This window comes from Danio rerio, chromosome 22 (assembly GCF_049306965.1).
Source record: "Danio rerio strain Tuebingen ecotype United States chromosome 22, GRCz12tu, whole genome shotgun sequence".
Taxonomy (NCBI): domain Eukaryota; kingdom Metazoa; phylum Chordata; class Actinopteri; order Cypriniformes; family Danionidae; genus Danio; species Danio rerio.
The window spans coordinates 19556356-19582127 of NC_133197.1; the positions used below are offsets into that span (position 1 = coordinate 19556356).

The 25772-nt window shown below is 35.6% G+C and overlaps 1 protein-coding gene and 1 long non-coding RNA gene across 5 annotated transcripts in view; one reads left to right on the forward strand and one right to left on the reverse strand.

The window, feature by feature from the left end:
- The window catches only part of celf5a (cugbp, Elav-like family member 5a), a 373513-nt gene that overhangs the window by 52961 nt on the left and 294780 nt on the right, over window positions 1-25772 (reverse strand). The window contains 1 exon segment of one of the 2 annotated variants that reach the window (NM_001130788.2): window positions 5783-5929. In NM_001130788.2, coding sequence (NP_001124260.1) covers window positions 5783-5929 — 147 coding nt within the window. 2 annotated transcript variants of the gene reach the window in all.
- Window positions 17413-20935, forward strand: LOC141380313 (uncharacterized). 3 transcript variants are annotated; one of them, XR_012398137.1, is made up of 8 exons: window positions 17413-17457; window positions 18011-18083; window positions 19039-19096; window positions 19186-19279; window positions 19403-19560; window positions 19660-19755; window positions 19930-20255; window positions 20782-20935. It is a non-coding gene; the product is annotated as an uncharacterized lncRNA (long non-coding RNA). The 3 variants fall into 3 exon arrangements; XR_012398135.1 differs by lacking the exon at window positions 18011-18083; XR_012398136.1 differs by lacking the exon at window positions 18011-18083 and having other exon boundaries at window positions 19930-20047.

Below are 25772 nucleotides of genomic sequence, written 5' to 3' on the forward strand. Positions count from 1 at the left end.
AGAAGAAAGAGCGTGTGTGAAGACGCCAACATGGTAAACAACAACAACAGAGGAAACATGGAGGAGGAAAGATGTCAGTCGCCACAATTTGCTCACACCAGACCTGAGATCTCTCTCGTACCCACAAATTTCTCTGAATGTGGAGGACACCATATATAAACCATAGCAAGCTTCGATGATGGCCCTTTCTTACCTAATAATCCGATATAGGCAACAAATCAGTATTGGGCATGGAGACCTGAAAGTGTAAACGGGGCCAAAGACAGACATTCCGACATATAATACACTTTTTTTTTTTTTAAAGCAGAATAACTTAATTTAGCATTATTTTTCATACAAACAAATACAGTAATCAACATCCAAAGTTAATCAAAAATGTTTTTAAAAAATATCCTTAGACAAGAATGGGTGTTGTTCAATAGTTTTGGGACAATCTTGATGAAAGGGGATGATCCTTTTCAAATGTTGACTGCTGTATGTCCACTTAGCATGTTTCCTCAATCAGTGTTTCCCAACCCTGTTCCTGCAGGCACACCAACAGCACTTATTTTGGAAGTCTCCTTTTCTGACCCATTAACTTTAGGTTTGGCGTCTCTTCTAATGTTCTGATGAGTTGGTGCGGGTGTGTTTGATTAGGGAGAGGTTGAACGTGTTCTGTTGGTGTGGCTTCAGGAACAGGGTTGGGAAACACTGTCCTAAATATGTAAACTGGCAGTGGGCTGGTTATAGAGACCAACACAAAGACAGACATTCTGATATGTAACGCACATTTTCAAAGCAGAATAGCTGACTTTAGCATTGTTTTTCAGATCAACGAATACAGTAGTCAACATCCAAAAATAATCAAAAATGTTTTTAAAAATTGTCCTGAGACAAGAATGAGTGCTGTTCAATAGTTTTAGGACAACCTCAATGAGAGGTGATGATCCACTTCAAATGTTGACTTCTGTATATTCGACAAAGTAGTTTAGTTAGTAGTTTACACTAAAACAATAACAATATTGTTTTTAAAACGTCCTTGCTAGAAAAAATTACGCATTTATAGGTCCCCAAAACTCAGATTGCATGTAAATAAACAGTCAAAACTCAAAAAAGTTCCATTCTTAAGATGTTTAGTGTCTACTAAGGCACCCCCTTTGGCAATACTGGAAGTGTAATATATATATATATATATATATATATATATATATATATATATATATATATATATATATATATATATATATATATATATATATATATATATATATATCAAAATGGAACCATCCGGAATCTCAAACATGTATTTCCGCTAACACTTTGGACTTGACTGTATCTGTTGAGACAATTTTAAGTTGTCTTTTCTTTACTCTTTACACAAACAGCTTACAAGTAAAATAGATCACATATTTACTACACGGTTTCAGTTAACACCTAAAAAAGACATTTACAATAAAACGTACAACATCCTACTGCAGAACGCAGAGTGAGATAATACATCGAATCATAACACATCATCGATCATTTTGCTGGTCCAAAAGAAACTGCATTTCTAAACAACAAAAGTCATTTGGAATAGATGAATAAGAAGTAAACAAACACTATTAACGTGCCTTAAATACCCAGCACTTTTATATTTCTCAACAACAGGGGGCAATGTAGGTCAATAGCAGAGTGTGTGCCCCCCCTCTTCTCGCCCTGCTCCCAAAAAACACCCAGACAAACATTCCCCTCATTAATGTTGGCTTCAGAACATTCTGAAGTGCTTTCAAGCAATTTGTGCGTCATATTAATCTAATGCACCGTCTCTGGTGATTGGCGTCAAGTAAAAGAGATCTTTCTGGCGTTCCATCAACAGCCGTGCTTTTATTCATCTTCCAAAAAAATAAAAAAAAGAGAGAGAGAGAGTCGAAAATGAAGATGGCTTCGCTCAGAAAAGGAAAAAAAAAGATCAAACACACGACAGCGGGAGAAAAAGACAGATAAAAGATGTTCAGCTTGTATTGACAAGAGCGTCTGAAAGAAAATTAATGTTTCTCGCTTTCATCGCGTGTTTATGTCACACCCCCCCACAACCCAACACCCCATTCCACTCCAGAGACGAGGACGGGGCCACATCTGATACTTCCAACATCCTCATGTAATGCTGAATGATAAGCTGTTTGTTGGATTTCAGAGTTAGATATACCCTGCTTCAAAAAAAAATTATAATAATATTAAATAATAATAAAAATGCATCTGTCTTTTGGCACAATGTTGTCAGCACTATTACCCCTCCAATTTGTGCTCAGATGCCCCCCTCCTCTGCTCTGACTAAAATCCAATTTACTGGCTGTCAGCTCAACCCAGTAATCCTCTGCACAGCTGTGTTTGTGGAAGGAGCCTCTTAATTTGCTCGTCCTCCACGTTTCTAAATGTACCATTGCCATATCTGAAGCTAAACGTTAGCTTAGGCGATTTGTCACCTGTTTATGAAGGCGTGATGAAGGAGACTCTTTTTAGGTTCTGCTAGGTGAGAAAATAAGTCCAACGCGGAGCTAGCGAGTTGCTAACTTCAACTAGCGAGTTGCTATTTACAGAGCAGTGCGTAGCATCCTTGCTAGATCATTATAGACACTAGCATGGCTGCAACTAGCAAGTTGCTAACTACAGAGCAGTGCGTAGCAGCCATGATAGCATCTATAAAGATCTAACATGGCTGCTGTGTTACTTCAATGTTACAAATGTTATTAGAATTTGTAGGCTATATGTACAGTTACTCACTAGCCGAATAATCAAAAGTGCCCCCAAAGAACCTGATAAGCTACAATACAGCACATTTGCATGTTTTTATCCAATTTATATAAAAAAATTTAAGCACAAACTAATGACAGCTGATTTTGGTGATCAACCTTTTAAACTACAGACTTAATGGAGTTCAGAAATATCATTGGATACATTCACAACAGATTATAATGCTATCTATCTATCTATCTATCTATCTATCTATCTATCTATCTATCTATCTATCTATCTATCTATCTATCTATCTATCTATCTATCTATCTATCTATCTATCTATCTATCTATCTATCTATCTATCTATCTATCTATCTATCTATCTATCTATCTCTCTCTCTCTCTCTCTCTCTCTCTCTCTCTCTCTCTCTATCTATCTATCTATCTATCTATCTATCTATCTATCTATCTATCTATCTGAATTCACTTCCAATGCTATACCTCTGCAACAGGTGAGAATTGTAAACGCTAAGCTGACTTTATGACGTAGCATGTAAAGAAGTAAAACGCAATTTACTTCTTTACATGCTAGTAGCAATGTTTCTTTTGAGCAACACCTTTTATGAACCTAGCAGAGGGGGAAGTTTAGAGTATTTTAGGGTCCGTTTACATCTGTGCTTTGGTTCATTTGGTCCAGACCAAGGGCAACAAATGATACATGGTAGCATTTTTCTGCTGTTTTTGGGTCCTTTTCACACCACACTGATCGCATTGGTCAGAAACTGTTGAAAATAACCAAAATGCAGTCATCTGACAAAATCTACATCACTCATTGGCCAGATGTTATTGAACGTATTGCCTAAACTGCTTTTCGATTTGTCAAGAATTAACGTGCAAGAAAATGCAACTGGAACTCCCGCAAGTAAACAAACCGATTTCGATACAAAATTTTGCTTTTTTACAATGGAGGGATACTGAGCTGGCTGATTGTATCCCTGGTCATAGTATACTATAAAGTTTGTATACATGACTTTAGACAAACTATACATTTTAAGAGTTCACACTTAGCTGATAATCAATAGAGCGCAGTTGGCATGCTGTCCCGGGAGAGAGCCCTGAACTCATATAATCCTCGAGCCCGGGGCTCCCTCCCGTTAGGTATAACTCGAGAACTCCCCTGCTTGTCGCCATGTGAGAAGGGTAAACTAAGGTTGTCTTGGGTGATAATTTGGTTTAGGTGATTGGCTATGGTGTATGTTTTTAGACGGTGGGAGGAAACAACTGGAGTGTAAATTTTTGGTTGTTAATAATGCTTCCGGATTTATCTAATAGAGCAGTTTTCAGTGCTAATAATAATAAGCATGTGATCCTCTTGAAATGAGTTTTTAAATAAACCATAGATTCGAAAATGAAGCGCAGCTGCGGCAGTTTTAATGCATTGTAAACGGCGAAGGTGCATTGCAAGTCACTTCAGGAGGACACGTGAATTAATTTAGCTAAACCGCGGCATGGTCATCTTCCGGAAATATTACCAACGGTCCATCAGGTAATGTTTTTCCCTCTCTCTCTCTGTTTAAAACTGTTGGAAATGTGCTATCAACAAATACTTTTCCTCCACATCCAATAATGCACAGCACATCGACTACGACAGCTGGATTATTGCAAAAAGCTGGAGTTCTTTTTGTGGTTGTTTCTGTTCTAGTTACGGATTATATTCTCACCACAAATTAACCGCCCCAGGGTTCGTTTGAAAGTGTACCACTTGAAGGTGGTCTCTGTACACTTTTTTGGTTCACTTTTGGTGAGCACTCAAGTGCGATTGCTGCATTCACAACTGCCTAAACAAACAGCACCAAGAAGGAAAACAAACTCTAGTGAGATTCAATTGAACTAAATAGGGTAGGTGTGAAAACATCTTTAGAAGTGCATATTTAGACCTAAAAATTAGGATTTTCCCTGACTTTCCAAAGCAGACTGACATCCATGCACTCTCTCATTTACACTATGGCCAATTTAGTTTATTCGATTCGCCTTTTCCGCTTGTCATTGGCATGTGGGGGTAACCGGAGCACCTGGAAGAAACCCACGCCAACACAAAACTCATATTCACTAGCTGAAATAAAATAAAACAGCTTATCAGCATACTGATCCTCAACTCAAGTAATGTGCATATAATATTTCTCAAGAAGTCATTTTAATGTGAGACCACGACAAAAATTATGATAAAATATTTACTTATATTTCAGTGCATCTGGTTTAGCAATGTCCTTGTTTAGTTCGGTGAAAAACAGAAAAGTTAACAAGTCCCCCAAAAAAATGACCCACATATAAACACTAGCAAACTTCGCCACAAGCTGCATGCACTATCATCCAGCACTGTTTCAGCGTGTGTGGGTTGTGGCTCGGGTCTGGAACAGTGAATTATAGAGACAGTGTCATTGCCACCGAGCGAAACACTGCACCATCTCTGACACAGGAGATAAAAGTCACTGCCAACCTGTGGGAGCCACAGCAACCACCCTGCCTGCCTTCCTGCACGCTGCTCTCGGACCATTTGCATTTGCCACGGACGCTCTGCATCTCATAAATGGTAATGAGGGCGTATTTTTTCCCCTCGTACCAGGCCGCCAGTTACTGTGGGATTGTCCGTACGCACGTCTTCCGCTGCCCCCCGCATGTCTGTGATATGAAAATGAGTGTGAATGATAAGCCCCTAGGGGTCGGGTCGACTCCTACAATTAATCCTGGCATTTAGGAGGGAAATTCACCTATGCCTAGCAGTACATGAATATATGTATATCTTTCCACTCCATATGGAGGAACTAACTACAGGGATACGTTCTCCCCAACAGTATATTCCCTAAAACTGATGAATATTAGGTTCCGACGGCTATTCAGCCTCCACCGCCAAAGGAACCGATTCGTGCTATAAATAACCAGGTGATGATTTTCCTATTGGAATATTCTGAGTCATCCTGGGGACGTGAGCGAATAGCATGTGGGTGCACGTGGGTGGCAATGAGATCATCAAAAAGTGTCGGGCCGGAGGTGCCCAAGTTGCCCCGAAGGGGGGAAGGCTACTCACCGCATGTGCGTAGGTGCTGTAGGTGCTGAAGGGCAGGGCGATGGCAGGGTTGAAGATGCCAAACTGGCCCACCATCTGCTGCATGCGGCGGATGGTGCGCTCCTTGTCCGTGTCGGCAAACTTGACCACCAGGCTGGACGATGCGCCCTGAGGGAGGAGAGAATCGGAGCCAGTCTGAGGAGAGAGGGCAGGCTACGTTTAACCTCCCGCTTTGTAAGCGAGACCTCTGACCATCACAGAAAATACAACTCAAAATGTACAGATGTTATTCTGAATGATGGTGCAGTCACATTAGGGAGCTTCCAGTGAAATTTAGCTTCAAAAAAGGTCAACACGTGTTCTCAAGCAAAGCAACTTTGTGTTGGTCACTGCTGTTATAGCAATAGCCGACTTAAACATTGGCAAATTTTGCAGTGGCAACTTTGCATTGGTATTACAATTGAAATCATTTCTCTCATACTAAATTTCACCAATAAATGTGACCACACCTTTATTGTAATGCCAGATTCAGACTACATCATATTTTTGTTTGTTACGAAAGTCACTGTGTCACATTAAACAGTTTAGATTGGTCAATTCTTAAGATCAACGAATGTAATGAATATGAAGTCGGAACTGGGGGCTGTTCCATAAACCAAGCTTAGAGAAAAAGGCTTATTTTGGTAAGTCAGGTTTATTAATGGTGGATTCTGTTTCATAAATTAAAATTACAATAGTTTAAACTCAGCTATCATAGCAACTTATGCTGGGAAGCTAGCCTGGTCCGGGGCAGGTTAACTCTTAGGCTAAGTCAAGCTTAATCAAAGTAATGTTAACATTTGTCTGCTGTAATTTGATGCCATTTTAATTCACTTATCCTCTTAATAATGATTAAAACTTTAGTCACTTAATAGGAAACATATATACACCAAACATCTCTTAGAAGAGAACAATATATACATTTAAATTAAGTTATTAATAAGTTACTGCAAACAGAACAAATACAAACTACAACATTTTAATAATTTTTTTAATGTTTATGTATATTTTTTTATGTTTATTAAAATTTTACTTAACATTTTCCCTCAACATAATAATTTGGGTGTACTAATTTTTGGACTGTGATCTTCAGTTTGTTAGTTGTTAGATTAGTCCAAAATTTTGCTTTGGAACTGAATAATCTAATGTATATGCACAAGCATTTTATTATATAGCATTCTTTAGAACATATTAATTGAAAATATTGATCTGTGAGGGGTGTACTTAGCTATTTATGTAGTATGAATTACAAAATACTAAAGAAAATATATTAAGAGAAAGCACTGACTGATATAAAGAAATACACTACATTTCTTAAAGAATGACTTTAAAGCTGAATAATCAGGTGATAAATCTGGGCAGAGCAGTAGCCTTACTTATTTCTAAAGATATTTACCCACAGGTCACGTGAAACACACGTGTCAAAGGGAAAGCAGCATTCTGTAGAGGTTTCGATAGCAAATTAAAAATCCCGTCGCCATTATTTTTTGTATATATATTTTGTGTGTTACTGTTAGTCTGCAATGAATTAACACTTTTTCTATAGCAAGCAACAGGCAGAAAGCGCCTATTCTTTGTAGCTCTCTCTTTCGCACGCACGCAGTCAATCGCAATTTCAATGTATTGCGACGCGGCTCACTCGCTATGAACAGCTGAGTCTTATTTCAGAGCTCTTTTAGTTCTCATTGTTGCCTTGGTAGCACACAACGTAATCAATGCATCTATGCTCGACCTCTAAGGTTTTATGACAATAACGTGCACGAGATGTTATTATCTAGATTATTTTAACTGAACTGATTAGCTAGATCAAATGATCTTCAACTTGCTGTTATGGAACCAGTTTAAGCGTGAACGTTTAGTTCGGCTCATTGAAGTCGTGTTTTTGACTTTAATCCTCTCATTTCTTAACCAGTTTTATGAAACAGCCCCCAGGTGACTAACATCTCAAAACCTAAATGTAAACACGCAATGGCTACCAGGGTACCATGCTTTCATCATTCTGTCAAGGTAGCCACTATCAAAGAAATTGTTTAAAGGCAAGAATATAGCTTCATGGACTTTCCTTAAATTCATCTCTCTTCATTTTCGCATATTGCTCAATGTCCCAGATGTGATGGAACCCATCACAGAGGATCAAAAAATGTAAACATAGTAGTCGTTTCTGTTGGGAGGTTGTAAAGCATCACAGATGTGACATCAGAAGTACATTGTGACGTTCTATATGAAATAAAACTTGATTTTAAGCTTTGGTACAAATTTTTGTTTACATCTCAGAATGACTTCTTTGTCAAATAAATTGTGCCAAAGTCTGGCTGACATCTTGTAGTCTGAATCCAGCATAACGCATCATAAAACCGAAGGGTAATATTTCAAGACATAAATTGATGGGACCTAAAAAAGAGAGATTTCACCAAAAACTGAGCTTTTACAATATTCTACTGCACAAAATTAAAAAAAAAAAAAAAGGTTAACTATAACACTATAGTTGACAGTAATCTGTTTAAATGCATGTTGGAATGTTATCTTCTGCTTTTAAAGCACAAGCTCTGTTCTGATTGCATGATGCTTTAATCAGTCACCACAATGAAAAAAAAAAAAGATTTTTGCTTGTTGTTCAAACTGCTTATTTAAATTGAGCTAAACCAACACAATTCTTGCGTTTTTTTTGGCACAACTTAATTGTTTTATGTTACAATTAAGTTAACTTAATCCATTTGTGTTGAAACAGCTTGAAGGAAATGTGTGGAACGCAGCATTTTTTACAGTGTACCTTTGTTTTATTTACCCAGTATGGTGTAACAATTCTACTTAGCACATTTACAGTATAAGATAAGAAATACTTGATTAATTCATTTTTGAATGATTCTTCCTCTGGTGGTTGGATCATTTCATGTACAGTATTTTGTTCACAAACCAGCCTGGGGTGCGTTTCTGAAAACCATAGTTAGCCAACTAAGGTTGCAAGTTCTGTCGTTACAAACAAATCATTCATTTGCCGTTTCAATCGTACCAACAGACATTCGCAAACTGCGCTGCAAACTTCTACTTCCTCTAGAGCAGTAGTCTGAAGCATAGTTCCTGCTTGTGTTCTATTCCCAGTTATCCCCCTATGTTTATATCTTTCAAATGTTCCAACATTTAAACTTGGAATAATTTAAAAACAAAAACAATAAAGTAAACTCACTCAAATGTCATTTTATTTTCAAAATATTTTTTTACAGTTCAGTTACACTTTTTTAGTGATCTTTAAATTGACAATTTTCCTCCATTCATGGTGCACTTTGAAAATATTTATGCCATTTTGAATGCAGCCATGGCTCATGACGAAAGCTATAGGTGACCTATGATTTAAAAAGCGGAATCAACATTACGTCTCCAAAGCTATATATACACATAAATATATATATATATATTGTACGTCAATAGTTTTAATTTATAGTAGGCTATTTATTAAGAAATGTATGTATACTGTATATGACATGCACCCCAGAAAACGCATCCCAGAATGATTCAATCATTAATTCGACTCATTCAATTTTCAAATTCAATTCACTGATTCAAGGCTCTGGTCAAAGCTTATTGTAGGGGTATTCAGTTATTTTCAGTCATTCAATGACATTTTGACTTTTTCAGTTGCTTATGTTGATCCATTTACCATATGCAAAAGAGCAGTTCAATAAGAATGATATGAGTGAATTAGATTGTGATTTTCGAGTGAACTGTCACTTTAAGTCAAGTTAAGTCAAGCCAAGCCAAGCTTCATTGTCATTCCACTACAAGTGTGGAAATACAGAGGAACGAAATGTCGTGTCTTGCAGAACAACGGTGCTACATAGATTAATCATAGATACAAACACAACACTGGACAGAAGAGCTATTTAAAAAACAAAACATAACTAACATATTATATAACGTAGAAGCAAGCAGTGCAACATGATTGTGGTACAATATATTAAACAAAGAACGATGACTTCACATTAAACCGACATTGACTTTTTCACTTCAACCTCTCACAATACAAACGCTGTCCTGATGTATCATAAATACAACAAATAATCTCAAAAATGGCCTCCCCCCAAAGATCCTGTTCGACAACGTCTCAACATTAAACCTCAGTCAATCAAACCAACACATCTACAAAACTCAGTAGACCGCCACGAGCCTTGGCAGCTTGATCGTTACATAACAAAATCTATTTCAGATTTCGGTTATGATATTGCTCCTGAAATATCAAACAGATTATCCATGGAACGTGGGTGTGTTTGGAGATTGACAAGGCCACCAGTGATCATGTTCTGACCTTGGACGTGTGGGTTTCTAAGTCTGGCTCGCTCGTTCTCTCTCGTACCGTGGTAATGAAACACCTGCCGTGAAAAGCCGCGCTCACATTCATTATGAATCTCTCAATGATTCGATGCTACACTTGACCTTTATCAGGCTACAACATCCTCTGTTCCAGCACTATACCGTCCGAACGGAGAGAGTGAAAGAGAGAAAAAAAAACACAGAATCGATTTTGGCAAAAAGGCCGAAATATGACTGTGATCTGACGGTAGAGAAAGGTTGTGCATCAGCTGAGATAAGAGGCAAGCTGAAATTGATGTGAAAATGTCGATAAGCAGCCACAATATGGGAAAATATCAGGTGAGGACACATGCCATCCGTACGGTGAAATAGGATCGTGCTTTAGGCCTTCAAATGGTGGATTGTGACCCAAAAAATGGTCTGCATTTCTAAACAAACAACAAAAAAGGTTGCACACTATACTATAGCTAGACTTTCTTTGCTTTCAGAGAGTAGTTATTTCTATATTTTAGTAATCATAATTAAGAAACTAATCAAGAAAGTGTTCTTGCAGGACTCCCAGAGTTCATCAAGATTCCTTGGATTCATCTTCAATGCCTCCTCCTTCATCATATCCCAGACATGCTCACTAATGTTCATGTCTGAGGACTGGGCTGGCCAATTCTAGAGCACTTTGACCTTCTCTGCTTAAAGGAACTTTGATGTGGAAACTGAAGTATGAGGCCTGTTTAACACCGCAAGTGAAAGTAGTGTGTGACCTCCTCCTATGCTGTTTTTTTAACCTGCAAGTCTTTATTTTACAAATTATATAGATCATACAGTACTGTATGCTTCTCAAGCTCTATGAGGACTGTCATTCATGTCTGGTGCACTCAAAAGACAATCGCCTGTGATATGTCATTTGGTTGTTGATAGTCAGTTTGTTGTAGGACTAGTTATAATAATATTTATACAATATAGTTATAATGATATTTATACATGATTAAACTAGTGCTACTTTCTAAACTTCAGTAATGTCCAGTGGCAGAGTAACAGCTCATTAATTCATGCTCGTGCATGAATGAGACAGAAGGACAAATGTAATTAATGCATGCTTTTCTTTGACTTATTTTCGTGTTGTCACATTCACAGTGCAAACAGCTACGGGTAGAATAACTTGAGTGAACATAACACAAAGCCGAATAAAATATTCTTTCTCTGCTTCAGCTGCACAGCACGCAGCGAGCTCATATCATCCAGCATGCGTGTCGAACTACACTACCCACAATACACTTCGCTATAGACTACAACTCCCATAAATAGCAGTCTTGAAGCGGCCTCCTCCATTCCCCCTCTCCTGCAAGACTAGTGTGCAACTTAAGCAAAATGAATAGGAAAATTGTTTCACATTTAGGTTTGTAGTTCGGGCCTAAATAAATGTTTGATGCAGTTTTTAATCGTTTAGGTTAATTTAATTCACTATATATAAATCAGTGGATATTATTACCGCATTTATTGGGTAAAATTGCTACTTTTTACTGTCATTCAATGTGTTTTGGTTATTATCAATGCACTGTCACTTTAATTGAGCGTGAGGACTGCTGCTTCAGGGACGCTCACGCCTCGCACTGACGTGCTGCTGCTCTGTGCGGTATGAAAGCTCTAATCTGTTAACATGGACACCGAAAAGACAAGCGCTGCTTACGCTCTGCTCATGCGCCGCTTACGCTTATGGTGAAACAGGCTTGAGAAGGAGCACTATCCTGCTGAAGAATTTGCCCTCTCCTGTGGTTTCTAATGTAATGGGCAGCACAAATGTCTTGATACCTCAGGTTGTTGATGTTGCCATCCACTCTGCAGATCTCTAGCATGCCCCCAAACTGAATGTAACCCCAAACCATGATCTTTCCTTCACCAAACTTTACTGAATTCTATGAGAATCTTGGGTCCATGTGGGTTCCAATTGGTCTTCTGCAGTATTTGTGCAGTTCAACAGATGATTTTTTTTTAATAGTTTGCTGCATTAATTGTGGTCAAACTATGTGTGCCAATGATTATTTTCACTGTTTAAGCTTAATGAATCTTGGCAATCATCCTGGAATGTGTCCATGAATGTTTTCTGACATGTGTTTTTATTTTTTAAAAGATATGATAAATGCAAACAAAAATGTTGCTAAAAATAAAACAAATAAACAAATGAATCACTGCAATAAACACCAAATCATAATCTCGTGAGTATGCGCTTATTAAAATCTAATCAGCGACTTTTTTTATCTGGGTAGGAGGAAAAAGCAATGCTAAATGGCAATGTTTAAAGCAACTAATGATATAATTGTGCATAATTTGGGTAGAATCCAGCTTTGTGCCATGAATTACTACTATCTGTCTACTATGATTCAAGTGGCATTTAGAAATTTTAAATAAACCAATTATAATCATTAAATAGATTTCAACAACATTTGAAAAACATTTGAAAAATAAATACACGTTTAAACAAATACATCTTAAAATTAGTGTTGTTTCAGATTATACACAATATCTCTGATTTTTTAACCTTTATTTTATTTATCTTAAGGATAGTTCAGCCAATATTGAAAATTCTGTCATCGTTTACTCATCCTTTACTTGTCACAAAACTGTTTGAGTTTCTTTTTTCTGATGAACACAAATGCAGACATTTTGAAGGCCATTAACCTTTATCCATTGACATGTGTTTTCCTACACTACCTGACAAAAGTCTATTCAAGTTTTAGGAACAACAAATAATAACTTGACTCTTACTTGTTAATTTGGTATCAGAAGTGGCTTATATGAAAGGCAAAGGCCTCTAGATTACGCTTATTTTACCAAAATAAAATATGACCTTGTCTTGATGTTTAATTATTTAATTAGGAAGGTCTGACTTTGCTAAGAGAAAAGTCTTGTCAGTTAACAGAAATAATTAGCAGTATAGAATATTAAGTCATGGTGCAGTGAAAACAGAATTAATATTGTGTTTGACTCCCATGATCTTGGAGGACATCCATACATCTCTGCAATGACTCAGATGTCATCTGGAATGGCAAAGAACGTATTTTTGCGGGACTCTTCCAGAGTTCATCAATATTTATTTGGCACTCATCTTTAATGCCTCTTTCGTCATCTTATCCCAGACATGCTCAATAATGTTCATGTGTGTTGACTGGGCTGGCCAATCCTGGAGCACCTTGTCCTTCTATGCTTTCAGGATCTTTGTTGTGGAGGCTGAAGTATGAGAAGGATTATTCATTGGAAAAGTATGTTGTTTGCCACTTTTCCAAATGATCAACTAGAGGTCAAGTTATTATTATTTGTTGCTTTCACAACTGGGAGCGATGACAAGACTTTTGTCAGGCAGTGTATTGGTTACAGGGTTTCAGCCTTCTTCAAAATATCTTCATTCTTGTTCAACAGAGCGAAAAAAGTCAATAAAGGTTTGAAAAACAACTTGAGGGTGAGTAAATAGTGAGTCAATTTTCATTTTTGGGTAAACTATCACTTTAATTGCTTTAGATTTAGTCAACAATAACAACATTACACATTAACAACCAATTAGGCCAGTCTACACTTTTTAAATCAATAAATATTTCAATATTTCTACAGTACTGATAAGCTGGAAATAATGTGCTTTGTTGATAAATCCATAAGCAACTTTGCTTTAAATCAAGTTTGGTAATGTTCTGATTTACCTCAGAACAGATTGATCCAGATTAAATCTCAAAAATAAACTAAAATCCCCAAATCCCTACGCTGAATGAGGGGAAAAAACTGTTGAAAAAGTGGGTGGTCAATGTTGTTCTCTGTATTGTTGTCAGAACACTTAGCAAAGGCTGAGTACAAAGCAATCAGTTTGCACATACAAGCCCAGCATCTCTGGCTCTAGGCATATGGCACTCATGTGGGCGTTTGAAGGGGTTGCCAGAAATGCAACAAAACACTGGGGAAGATAAATGCAGATTTGATTTTCGATTTCACTCGGTTTGAACCTTCAAGCCTTTAGCCTTCCCCAGCTGTTTTATTGTATTGCTTCCCCAACTGCTTAGTTAGGATATCATTACCAGAGACATTATCAATGCATTCAGTCACTGCTCATTAGGCTTGCTACACGACTAAACAAAATCAACCCTTGCAGGTCAAAAATTTCACCACAAAAACGCCCAAGTGCAAGGCAGCGCAAAGCTGCAATCTCAACAAAAAAGGCCTTATCTTGTATCCCCTTTAGGTTTTTATCACCAAAGCAGTTAAAATGATTTCTGGGTATGCCCTCATGGGAGTTTGAGACATCTGCGGACTGAAACAAAAACTTTTAGAAAAGACTGGCAAGATATAGGAAAAGTTTGACTTTAGACGCTTTGGGACCAGAAGCATTTTTTCTTTCCTTTTAAGGCATAGTTTGGCCAGAAGTGACAACTTTCACATCATTTATCCATCCGCATGTTGTTCTAAACTTTTAGGACTTTCTCTCTTCAGTGGAACACTTACAAAAAAAAAAAAAGATTTTCCACAATGTCCAAGCTGCTCTTTTCTGTATGATGAAATTGAATAGTGACCAGTTTTTGATGCACATTTCAGCCTGATTTGAATTATAAAAGTACTCACTAAACCAGTTTACATTAGGGTTAGGAATGTTTAGGGACTTCATCTGATCTGATCCAATTCCGATACATGTGCCTGTCAACATTTTCTTTTCCTTTTTTAAGGCGTAGTTTGGCCAGAATTGACAATTTTCATCCACCCGCATGTTGTTGTAAACTTGTAGGACTTTCTTCCTTCAGTGGAAAACTCACAGTATATATATCCACTGAAGGAAGAAAGTCCTACAAGTTTACAACAACATGCGGGTGGATGAAAGTTGTCAATTCTGGCCAAACTACGCCTTAAAAAAGGAAAAGAAAATGTTGACAGGCACATGTATCGGAATTGGATCAGATCAGATGAAGTCCCTAAACATTCACACCCCTAATGTAAACTGGTTTAGTGAGTACTTTTATAATTCAAATCAGGCTAAAATGTGCAACAAAAACTGGTCACTATTCAATATATATATATATATATATATATATATATATATATATATATATATATATATATATATATATATATATATATATATATATATATACATATATATATATATACGTTAAGTGGATGTAAACAATTTCTTTAAGCTGAATATGGAAATATGGATAAAATATGGAAATATGGATAAAAACTTAAACCAGTAGCACCATATTTTCCTATTGATTGACTACAAATGACAATTGTCTCATCATTTGCTCTCTTTTCATGCTCTAAACCTGCTAGACTTTCTCTTTTAGGTAGAACCCAAAATAAGATCATTTGAAAAATGTCCAAACTGCTCTTTTCCATATGATAAAATTGAATAATGACTACAGTCTTTCATGTACACTTCAGCCTAATTTTAATTTTTGGCCAGAAGTGTCAACTTTCACATCATTTATTCACCCGCGTGTTTTTCTAAACTTGTAGGACTGTCTCTTCAGTGGAACACTCACAAAAATGATATTTTCCAGAATGCCCAAGCTGCTTTTTTACATACAATTAATGCTAATTTTAATTTAAATTTTAGTCTGAAATTATTCAATTTCAAAAGAGGTTTTATCAAAGCAGCATCTGTTTTTCTGAAAACTTTTCTGAAATACATATGAGAAATAGAGATAAAAGCTTGACTGTGGACACACTGGGACCAGTAGCACCATATTTTCCTTTTGACTTAAGCTATAGTTTGACTACAAATGGCAACTGTCTCATCATTTCCTCTCTTTTCATGCTCTTAACCTGATTTTCTCTTTTAGGTAGACCCCAAAAAAAAAAATAATAATAAAAAAAATGTCCAAACTGCTCTTTTCCACATGATGAAATTGAATGGTGACCATAGTTTATGATGTACATTTCAGCTTGATTTGAATCATACAAGTGCAGTGGACTTATCACTAAGCCAGTTAACATTAGGGGTGGGAATGTTTAGAGACTTCACCATCTGATCTGATCCAGTTCCGATACATGTGCCTGTCAATGGTTATTATTATTTTTTTCTACCTTGTGCCTGTAAAAGCCAGAACCATCCAGGTCTTTTTGACTACAGGATAGATTCTGAACTTTTGAGAATTGATTCAGAATCATTACAGAAAGAATCGTGATTCATCAATTAATAATTTTTCACTCCCACACCTAGTTAAAATGATTTTAAGAGTCTGAGAAAACAAAATTTTAAGAAAAGACTCGTAAATTTGTTTATTCACATCACCTACAGTATATCGCATGTGTTTGGACTGTGGGGGAAACTGGAGCACCAGGAGGAAACCCACGCTAACGCAGGGAGAATATGCAAACTGCGCAAAGAAACACCAACTGACCCAGCCGAGGCTCGAACCAGAGTGCTTCTTGCTCTGATGTGACAGCACTAACTACTGTGCCACCGCATCACCCCAAAATTATATAAAATAATATAATAATATACCAAAATAATATAAATTAGCAAGTTCATAATAATAATAATAGCAAAAAAAAAAATATATATATATATATATATATATATATATATATATATATATACATGTGTGTGTGTGTGTGTGTGTGCAGACATATATATATATATATATATATATATATATATATATATATATATATATATATATATATATATATATATATATATTTATTTATTTATTTATTTATACAACAGTTCTGTCTGGTTCTTGAATCTGATTGGCTGATAGCCGTGATATATTTAAGCAATATCAGCACCCGTACAGCCTCTTTACCCTTTGTTTATTACTCCGCCCACATACAGCAAGCAAAAAGCAGACACTATAGATCTAAAGTTTCAAAGATGCTTGCTCATCTGTTTAACTGTCATCTTAACTGTAATCTGTTAACTATATATATATATATATAGTGCATCTGGAAAGTATTCATAGCGCTTTCTCTTTTCCACATTTTTTTATGATACAGCCTTATTCCAAAAGATTCCAAAGCACATGCCAAAATATCAATGGAGTGGCTTCACAACAACTACACTGTAAACCCTAATGCTGTAACTAATTAATTGAATTGAGTTCTATTAACTTAAATCATTAAAATTCGTTTATCTTAATTAACCTTGATGAGTATTTAGAACTTTTTCTTATTTTTGAGTTTGAAAAAATTTAATCTTTCAAGTAAGGTGAACAATTCTGCTGGGTTTAATTTATACAAAATGTTTCTTTAAAGTTTCATTAACTCAAAATCTGTCAGCCCAGTGATTTTGCGTCTGACGTCATCCAGGTTCACGTACGTGCTCATGCTTCATTCGTTTTTTTCAAGATGGCGGATCGGCATCGCTTCACACTACAGTAAGTAAAATATTTACAAATCCAATATTAAATGTATGTTTTAATTAATATAATCACAGTAACGGTTCAATGTAATGTAGAGTAATCAGGGTGCGTTTACATGTCGTACATTACAGAAAACATGTTTAGCCTCACTTGTTGCTAACTAACGTTAACACTACTGTTTAAAAAGTTAGAATCAGTGCAACGTTAGCGTTAGTTGTAATGTGTTAACTCTGAATTTTAACAGAGTGTGATAAAGACAAAAATATTCAAAATCGGCAGATTACATTTTTCAAAAAAATTAAATCTTGGCGAGTATGCCTTTTCTCAGCCTGTGCTGAAGTTGTCATGGAGACGTGCGCTCTCACAACCGCATGTCATGGCGCTGCGCTGAACTCCATCCAGTATGTGAATGTGGTATTATCTTCGCGTTCTGTAGGCACTTCGGAAACGAAAGGCGCAAGAAACGTAACGTTAATCATAACTCAAATGATCTCCGCCTAAACCCTAAACGGTATTTTCTGATGACGCGCAAAAACGTAGTCTCAAAACTTAACTCTGTCACATGCAGCTTGTTGCTTGCTGATCCATGTATGAGGATAGCCAGACGGAGAACATTTAAGCTGCGCTCCTCATCTGAGCAGGTACAGAGCAGAGCTTCAATTTACACTACCACATTGAGGTAAAGTTGGTTTTATATTCATGCATTCATTTAGTAACAACTTGTGACTCGCTCCATAAATTGTTTACCATGGTACTTTGTGTATTCGTTCTGAAATCACAGGCAAGTATGACATGAAAACAATATTACACTAAATGCACTATTTTTTTTGACTGAACAATGTTGTACTTTGAAAGTCATTGGCTGCTAATATGATTTCACCATTAAGAATATGCAAAAATTACCTTTCTGAAATTATATTATTAAGGAGAAAGTCTGAATGTGTAAATATAAAACTAACTTTACCTCAATCACCAGCACTGATCAACACTTAATATTTCCTCGCGCTTAAGACGACATCTCTGCATATCAATGATTACCTGATTAATGCGATCAGTTAAATGAGTTTAAATGTCATTTAGGTCAAATGTATTTTAAAGGTATGATAAAAGTTTTTTTTTTTTCAATCTATTTTTTAAAATGTTTACTCTGGAGAGAATATAAACAGCCTAAAAAACAAAGTATGCATATCTATATCACATTAATACAAAATTATGTTATTAAATAAAATAATAACAAAACAAAATATTCAAGACGTGGTAAACAAGACATAGTTTTCTGATGTGCAAATTTTGTAGCTTAAAATATATTTATATCTTAAAAATATAAATATTTTAGTATATATTTTTACATCATTAGACAATAAGGTAAGTTTTGTTATTTCTAGCTTTTAAAATCAGGCCTTAAATTTCTTTGTCGTCCTATTCTGTTTTAGAAATTTCAATACTGTTTAAATTAAATCTGTGTTCATCGAATCAAAGCAACTAACATGATAATCAGCTCTATTGCTAACCGTTTTGGAGGTTAACGTTAGACATCATGCAATTGTACTACTTCCACTCTCAGCTAAATGACACTGTGACTTTGTGTACATACAGAATTGAAGGTCGGGTGTTGCTGACTACAGATAGGTTCTTAAATGGAGGCATGTGAAAGGTGGGTAAAATATTTATTTTGTACTACTATGCCTGGCATATCCAGATAAAATAAATATTACAGTGTATTTATCAATGATACTTTTGCAGCAAGGAAAGTGAAACTTCAGCTAGACCTTGAGTTCAGTTTACAACATGAAGATCCTGCTTTCAACATCTGATCAACACCTGATTTTCATCTGAGGTAAAAAATAGATAAGTAAATGAAACATAATAATAATATTAATACATTTTTTCTAGAATTGTATATTTTGTGGTGTGGGTTTGTTTTATGAAATTCTCTCTTGTTTCTTTTTGCTGTTTGCAGAGTACCAACATGTTACAAATGAGAATTTTCCCCACAAATTCTTTGCACAACTGGACCACCACCTATTTCATTTGATGACAATTTTAAGGCAAACAGCATCCAAAACTGGCAAGACAGCAGATTCCCTGGCTAATCTTTTAAAGGTTTATGATGAGCAGGTATGTTTGGGGTCACGTGTTAAAGTATACATTAAAATATAATTAGAATTTTTTTTTTTTTTTTTTTTAATTTTTAAAAAATTGATTCTTGATTTCCAGGAACTGCATGATGTCAGTTCATGACGGACTACTGTTATCAGAGGTCTTTTGGTCTTGCTGCGTGAGCGTGACTTAAGATTCTTTAGGAACACCCTGGTAAGACTTCATTCATTCTTTTCACAATTAGGCATGTTTAATGAAAAGATGAAAGTTTTGAAAACTTTTACTTAATAACATATTTGTAATCACGAATAGTTGATGAATCATATAATATTGGCTCAGTCATTGTGATACTGTCCTTACATTAATATCCTTGAATTATATTTTTAGATTGATAATCCTGCTGACTGAAGATGCTTTATTGGCCCTGCATTCACTGAGGGTCTCTGTTGTCCTGAAGAATGAATTGGACACCACCCACAGCACACTTCCAGACCTTTCTTGTCTTGTATGGATTAATGTATGCTCTTCACATAATATATAGTAAAGGACTTTGAACTTGTGCAAAAAGTTTTGCTTGGCATGGATGATGGAAAATAAAAAGTCTCGTGGCATGGAAACCTTAAAGAATGAGTTAATGTAGAGCTTTTTTTTTTTTACTTAATAAAGACTGTCTCTGGGGTAGTAACTTCAAAACATTTATTTACCTTTAATTGGTAAGTATGCATTTTATTATATATAGGTATAGTTTGTCCAAATGTAAAATTCTGTCATTTACTAACTCTTCACTTGTCCCAAACCTGCTTGAATTTCTTGCTTCTGTTGAACACAAAAGTTAAGTAAAGCTGACAACCTGTAACCACTGACTTTCTAATAGGAAAACAAATACTGTGGAAATCAGTGGTTACAGGTCTCAGCTTTTTTTTTTTTTTTGGTCAAAAATAACCTTTTAAGTGTTCAACAGAAGAAAGAAACTCAAACAGGTTTGGAATAAGTAAATGACAGAATCATAGTTCAACCAAGACTGAATATATATATATATATATATTGTAACGAGCGATCACATGCCACGTCGCCCTGGTCGCTAATTTCACCCAGCTGGACCATCATCAAGCCAGGATTTCTCACAGCTGGACGGCATCACGCGGAGAGGCATATAAGCCCAACCTACGCCAGGAGAAGATGAGCTTCATTCTCTCAATGACTCCCTGTGCTAATGCTTGTCTCTTTGTCTCTCCGTAGCGGACTCCAGCTCGTGACGATCCTTCACCCGACTACTCACTGTCCTTCACCTACTTCCCGGAGCACCAGAGCACCTCACCTTAAAGAAGAGCACCTTTTACAACACCCTCACTTTGTAAATAAAGCACCCTCCGGGGACTTGTCTGTAAACTCATCCTACTGTGTCGCTGTTTTCCCTCTGCCTCGCTACAATATATATATATATATATATATATATATATATATATATATATATATATATATATATAAAATCTGCTCTCCGTTAAACAGAAATTGGGGGAAAAAATAAATGGGGGCGAATAATTCTGACTTAAACTATATATATATATATATATATACAGTTTCTGTGTAGTTTACACTAAACGAGTCACTTCATAGAATGTGCACTTATTATTTTTTTAACGAATGCCTTAAGACTAAGTTTTACACTTATTAATGTATTATTAAATTTTATCAAACTTATAGTTGTTTTTTCTTGAGGCTCTTATGTCTGATATCATATTTACATTGTGGGTAATTTTTATTAAATTTAGAATAGTGTTCATTTTCAATCTCTTTATGTCTAATAGTTTTTATCGTTTTAAGACATTTGTAATTGCATAGGAGACAAATTTGAAAGTACTATTGGACATTTTTTCTTTAAAAATAAATGTCTAAAATGGTATTGTCTGTGTGTTTTAAATTACAGATTTATTTTGACAGATTTATGGGGTTTAAAGATTAAAATAATGGCTAATTTTATTTGTGAAACTGACTATGGAGAAGTTAATTTTAAAAAAATGCTATCAAAATGTATGAGCTGGGTGACTAAGTATGTAAAGGTGAGATAAATAATTAAAAATAAGTTAATTGCTATTAAAATGTATGAGCTGGGTGATTTAAGTATTTAAAGTTGAAAGAAATTAAAGCAATTAAGTTAATTGGTATTAAAATGTATGAGCTGGGTGACTGAGTATTTAAAGTTTGGAAAAATTAAAACAATTAAGTTAATTGCAATTAAAACGTATAAGCTGAGTAACTTGGGTATTTTAAGTTAGGTGAAGTGTCTTGCATGAGTACAACAAACTCAAAACTTAATGTTTCTGTTTACTTAAAATAGATAATTTCATAACTTAAAAAATTTGACGTAACTGATTACCTCAAATTTTTTGAGTTTTGTCAACTTATTCGGGATTACAGTGTAGGTGAATGTGCTTGAGTGGCCCAGCCAGAGCCTAGACCTAAATCTTATTTAACATCTATGGAGAGATCTGAAAATGGCTGTACACTGTCGCTTACCATCCAACCTGATAGAGCTTGGGAGATACTGCAAAAAGAAATGGGCAAAAGTTCCCAAAGAAAAGTGTGCTAAGCTTGTGGTATCATATTCAAAAAGACTTGAGGCTGTAATTGTTGCCGAAGGTGCATCAACAAAGTACTGAGCAAAGGCTGTGAATACTTATGCACATGTGATTTTTCAGGGTTTTTATTTTTAATTAATTTGCAACAATTTCAAAAAAAATTTTTTTCACTTGTCATTAGGGGGTATTGTGTGTAGAGTCTTGAGGAATAAATTAATTTAATCCACTTTGGAATAAGGCTGTAACATAAAAAAGTTTAAAAAGTGAAGCGCCATAAATACTTTCCGGATACACTGTAAAAAACAAAATTGCATTATGATGCTGTTGTACAATTATTATATAATCAGTGGCAGGAAATTATGTCACAATGACAACAATATTGCTCGTCGCAACAATGTCTATGGCAATTTGTCACACAACAAAAATTCCTTCCTGTGACAGGCCTAAGTGTAACACCTACAGGTGGTTTGTCAAGCCTACTCATCACCGTGAAGCACACAAAATCCTTGTTTGTACTTGTATAGTGCTTGTGTGCTAAAATAAGAACTGTTTTGAACATTTAAAAAACTAAATAATCTGTCCCCTTTTTAACTTTTTAAACTAGTGATATTAAATTGTATGCACGCTTTAGACCCTGTGCTGGCATTTTAATCTTAACCTTGAATGCGATTATCCGCAGCGCTGCGAGTATTTATTGAAAAACCTAGACGTTCTTCACACCACCTTGAGCTATTAAAAAAGGAGAGCAAAAAATATTTACAATGTGTTATGAAAGTTCCCGGGCAAAGCCAATAAGACGAAATTCAATGCTCCTTTAGTCCCAAGTTTTGGAGCACGAATGTTTTTTCGAATCTGTTGATGGTATTTGTCCAATCCTTTCTTGACTGTTTGTTTGCTTTAGCTTTGAGACATTCAGCGGATATCAGGGCCGAGGGCTTGTTGGTCCAGCAAGATATAGGCTGTGTGTTTGTAAGAGAACGTGAAAGAGAGAGAGAGAGAGCGAGGGAAAGCGTGAGAGAGAGAGAGAGAGTGGTGGTTGATCTGTGAAGTAAAACTCTCATTAAATTTTAAGCCGCCAAGCACCCGCAGGAATTCCCTTAGGTCCAGGACCCAGAGAAATGGATTCAGGAGAGAGAGAGTAAAACTGGGGGAATAAAAAGTGCAGCTGTTTTACAGAGAGAAGGAGGAAAACGAGGGCTGGGAATCAAAGCGAGGGGCTTCGGATTTACGAGAAGCCGCAGAGCAGGGGGTGTCTTCGTGCTTTCCCGATTTTCAGTGCAAACGTGGACCGTAAATGCGCTAACTAAGCCATATATCTGATAGAACTCTACACATCTGTCTCTGTGCATTAACTGTGGAGAAGATAATAAGGATGGATTATCTTGAGCATAAAACAGCCAGAAGTGGAAAAACAGAGTCTTGATTGCAACATTTTAACCATTTAAATGGTTGACGCCTTTAGATCTTGACAGTATATAATATTTGAGTCATTTATAGTAAATAAAATGGTAACACTTTGATTTAAGGTGACATAGTTACACATGTTCCATAAACTTATTATACTTATTGCAATGAATATTCATAATTACATAACCCACATTCTAACCCCAACCATATGGTAAGTACATGTAATTAATGAATATTACCAAAGTCTCTTAAGGGCAAGTCATTTCATTCGGCGACTATCTTTGAAACACCTCTCGGGCAGTATGCTTGGGCATTCTGTCTGGATGGGAAAGCATCAAATACTTTGTAACTGCTTGCGAAGCTTACAATTTCATTACATATTTGCAATCATCAATAAAATTAAGCTATAACTGTCTCAGAAGTTTAGTTTCTAAGCATTTAAATCAAACAAAATCAGCATTTTTTTTCAGGTTGCCCGAACAGCAGACAGTAGACACACCACAAGACACTGTAATGTACCTCTCAAACAGATTAAATTTCCATTTAAAATCTGATATTACTGAAACTCTGGGCTCTATTGCCAAGTAATATTTCCAGCTAATCGCTCAAGATGCAACACATCTGTATTACTTAAATCCCATTTCATGAATTATGAGCAAATGTATAAAGCTATAGTGGTCATCAGAGGCCATTCTCAAAACCTAAAAGAGCAATACCACACAAATGAATTGTAATAAGCATAGGTGCACATGTACACTTGAAAGAAACGAGATCACGACACCAACCTCATTTATGGCTGTTCTACATATGATCATCCTTTGGATAATGCTTTGTCAAATCACACTGGTCTTCTAAAGTAATTCACAACTTGGTCTTCTACCTTCGGATTCTACCTCACATTAGTTTCATACAGATTACAAAAAAAAAAAAAAAAAAAAACTTTTGTTTTCAAGTGCACTTGGTTCATTTAAGTACATATTTCAAGCTTTACAAGGATATATTTCTTATGTCTGCAAGTATCTGCTGAGATTCCATGTGTTTGTTGACCAAACAAATAGTCATAAAAGCACACATCTGCTCCGAGCTTCTCCCCCAGGGAAACGTCTGTCTATAGCGATCGCTGATTGGCCCCTGTACTCGAGGCTTCATTCGCCTTATTGACCATTACATTTTTCCTCATTCAAAACTATACGAGTGACACGTCTTGTGTATTCTATAGTCTTTGATAATAGTTACACTGCATCTACGTCACCTTAAAAATAAAGAGTAAACAATAAAATATTTAAATATTAATTTAAACTGAGAATTTTTAATGAATGCCGTTCACACTTTACAAATATGTGTCCCGTTTTTTAATTAATATATTATAACTAAGTATGAACAAATTTTGTACAACATTATTTATCATAGCTCAGCATTTACCAATGCATTATTCAAAAGTTAATGCACTGTGAACTAGCATGCGCTAACAATGAACAACTGTATTTACATTAACATTAACAAAATAACCAAAACTGAAATAAATCTATTGTCCATTGTTTGTCGACACAGCAAACCCTTTATTAAAATGAAATGAGTGTAGTTAACTCTGAATTGACTGGAAGATAATTCTATTCATTTGAAAAGAGTTTTGAACTTAGTGTTGGAGGTAATGAGTTATTAAATACCTCATTACTTCAGCTTAAATGGAGTAAGTTCACAGTACTCATATAGATTCGTTTTTTTAACTCAAATGGTTTGTATCGGTGTTCTCAAACGGTTTAAGTTGCCTTAACTTATTAGGTTTTACAGTACATAGTTGGTTTGAGTTCTCTTCATTTATTGGGTTTTACTGTGCTCAAATTGCTTCGTTAACGCAAATGGAGTTCACAAAGTTCACAAAAGTTCACAGTACTCATTAGGATTAGTTTTTGAACTTAAAGGGTTTGTTGCAATCGGTTTCCACAAATAGTTTACGTTACCTTAACTTTTTGGGTTTTACAGTGCGTTAACTAATGCATTGACAAATGAAACCTGACTGTAAAGTGTGACCAGTATTTTCTAGTAATTAATACCAGAGTATATTTTGAAATCTTAGTATATGTTTATAAATAAAGAAGACCAATTAACATTCTTAATCCACAAATGTAAATATATGTAACTATAATTTGTAAATATTTTACAGTTCAATAATACATTTTCATTCATTAATTCATTCATTTTCTTTTTGGCTTAGTCCCTTTATTAATCTGGGGTCGTTTTACG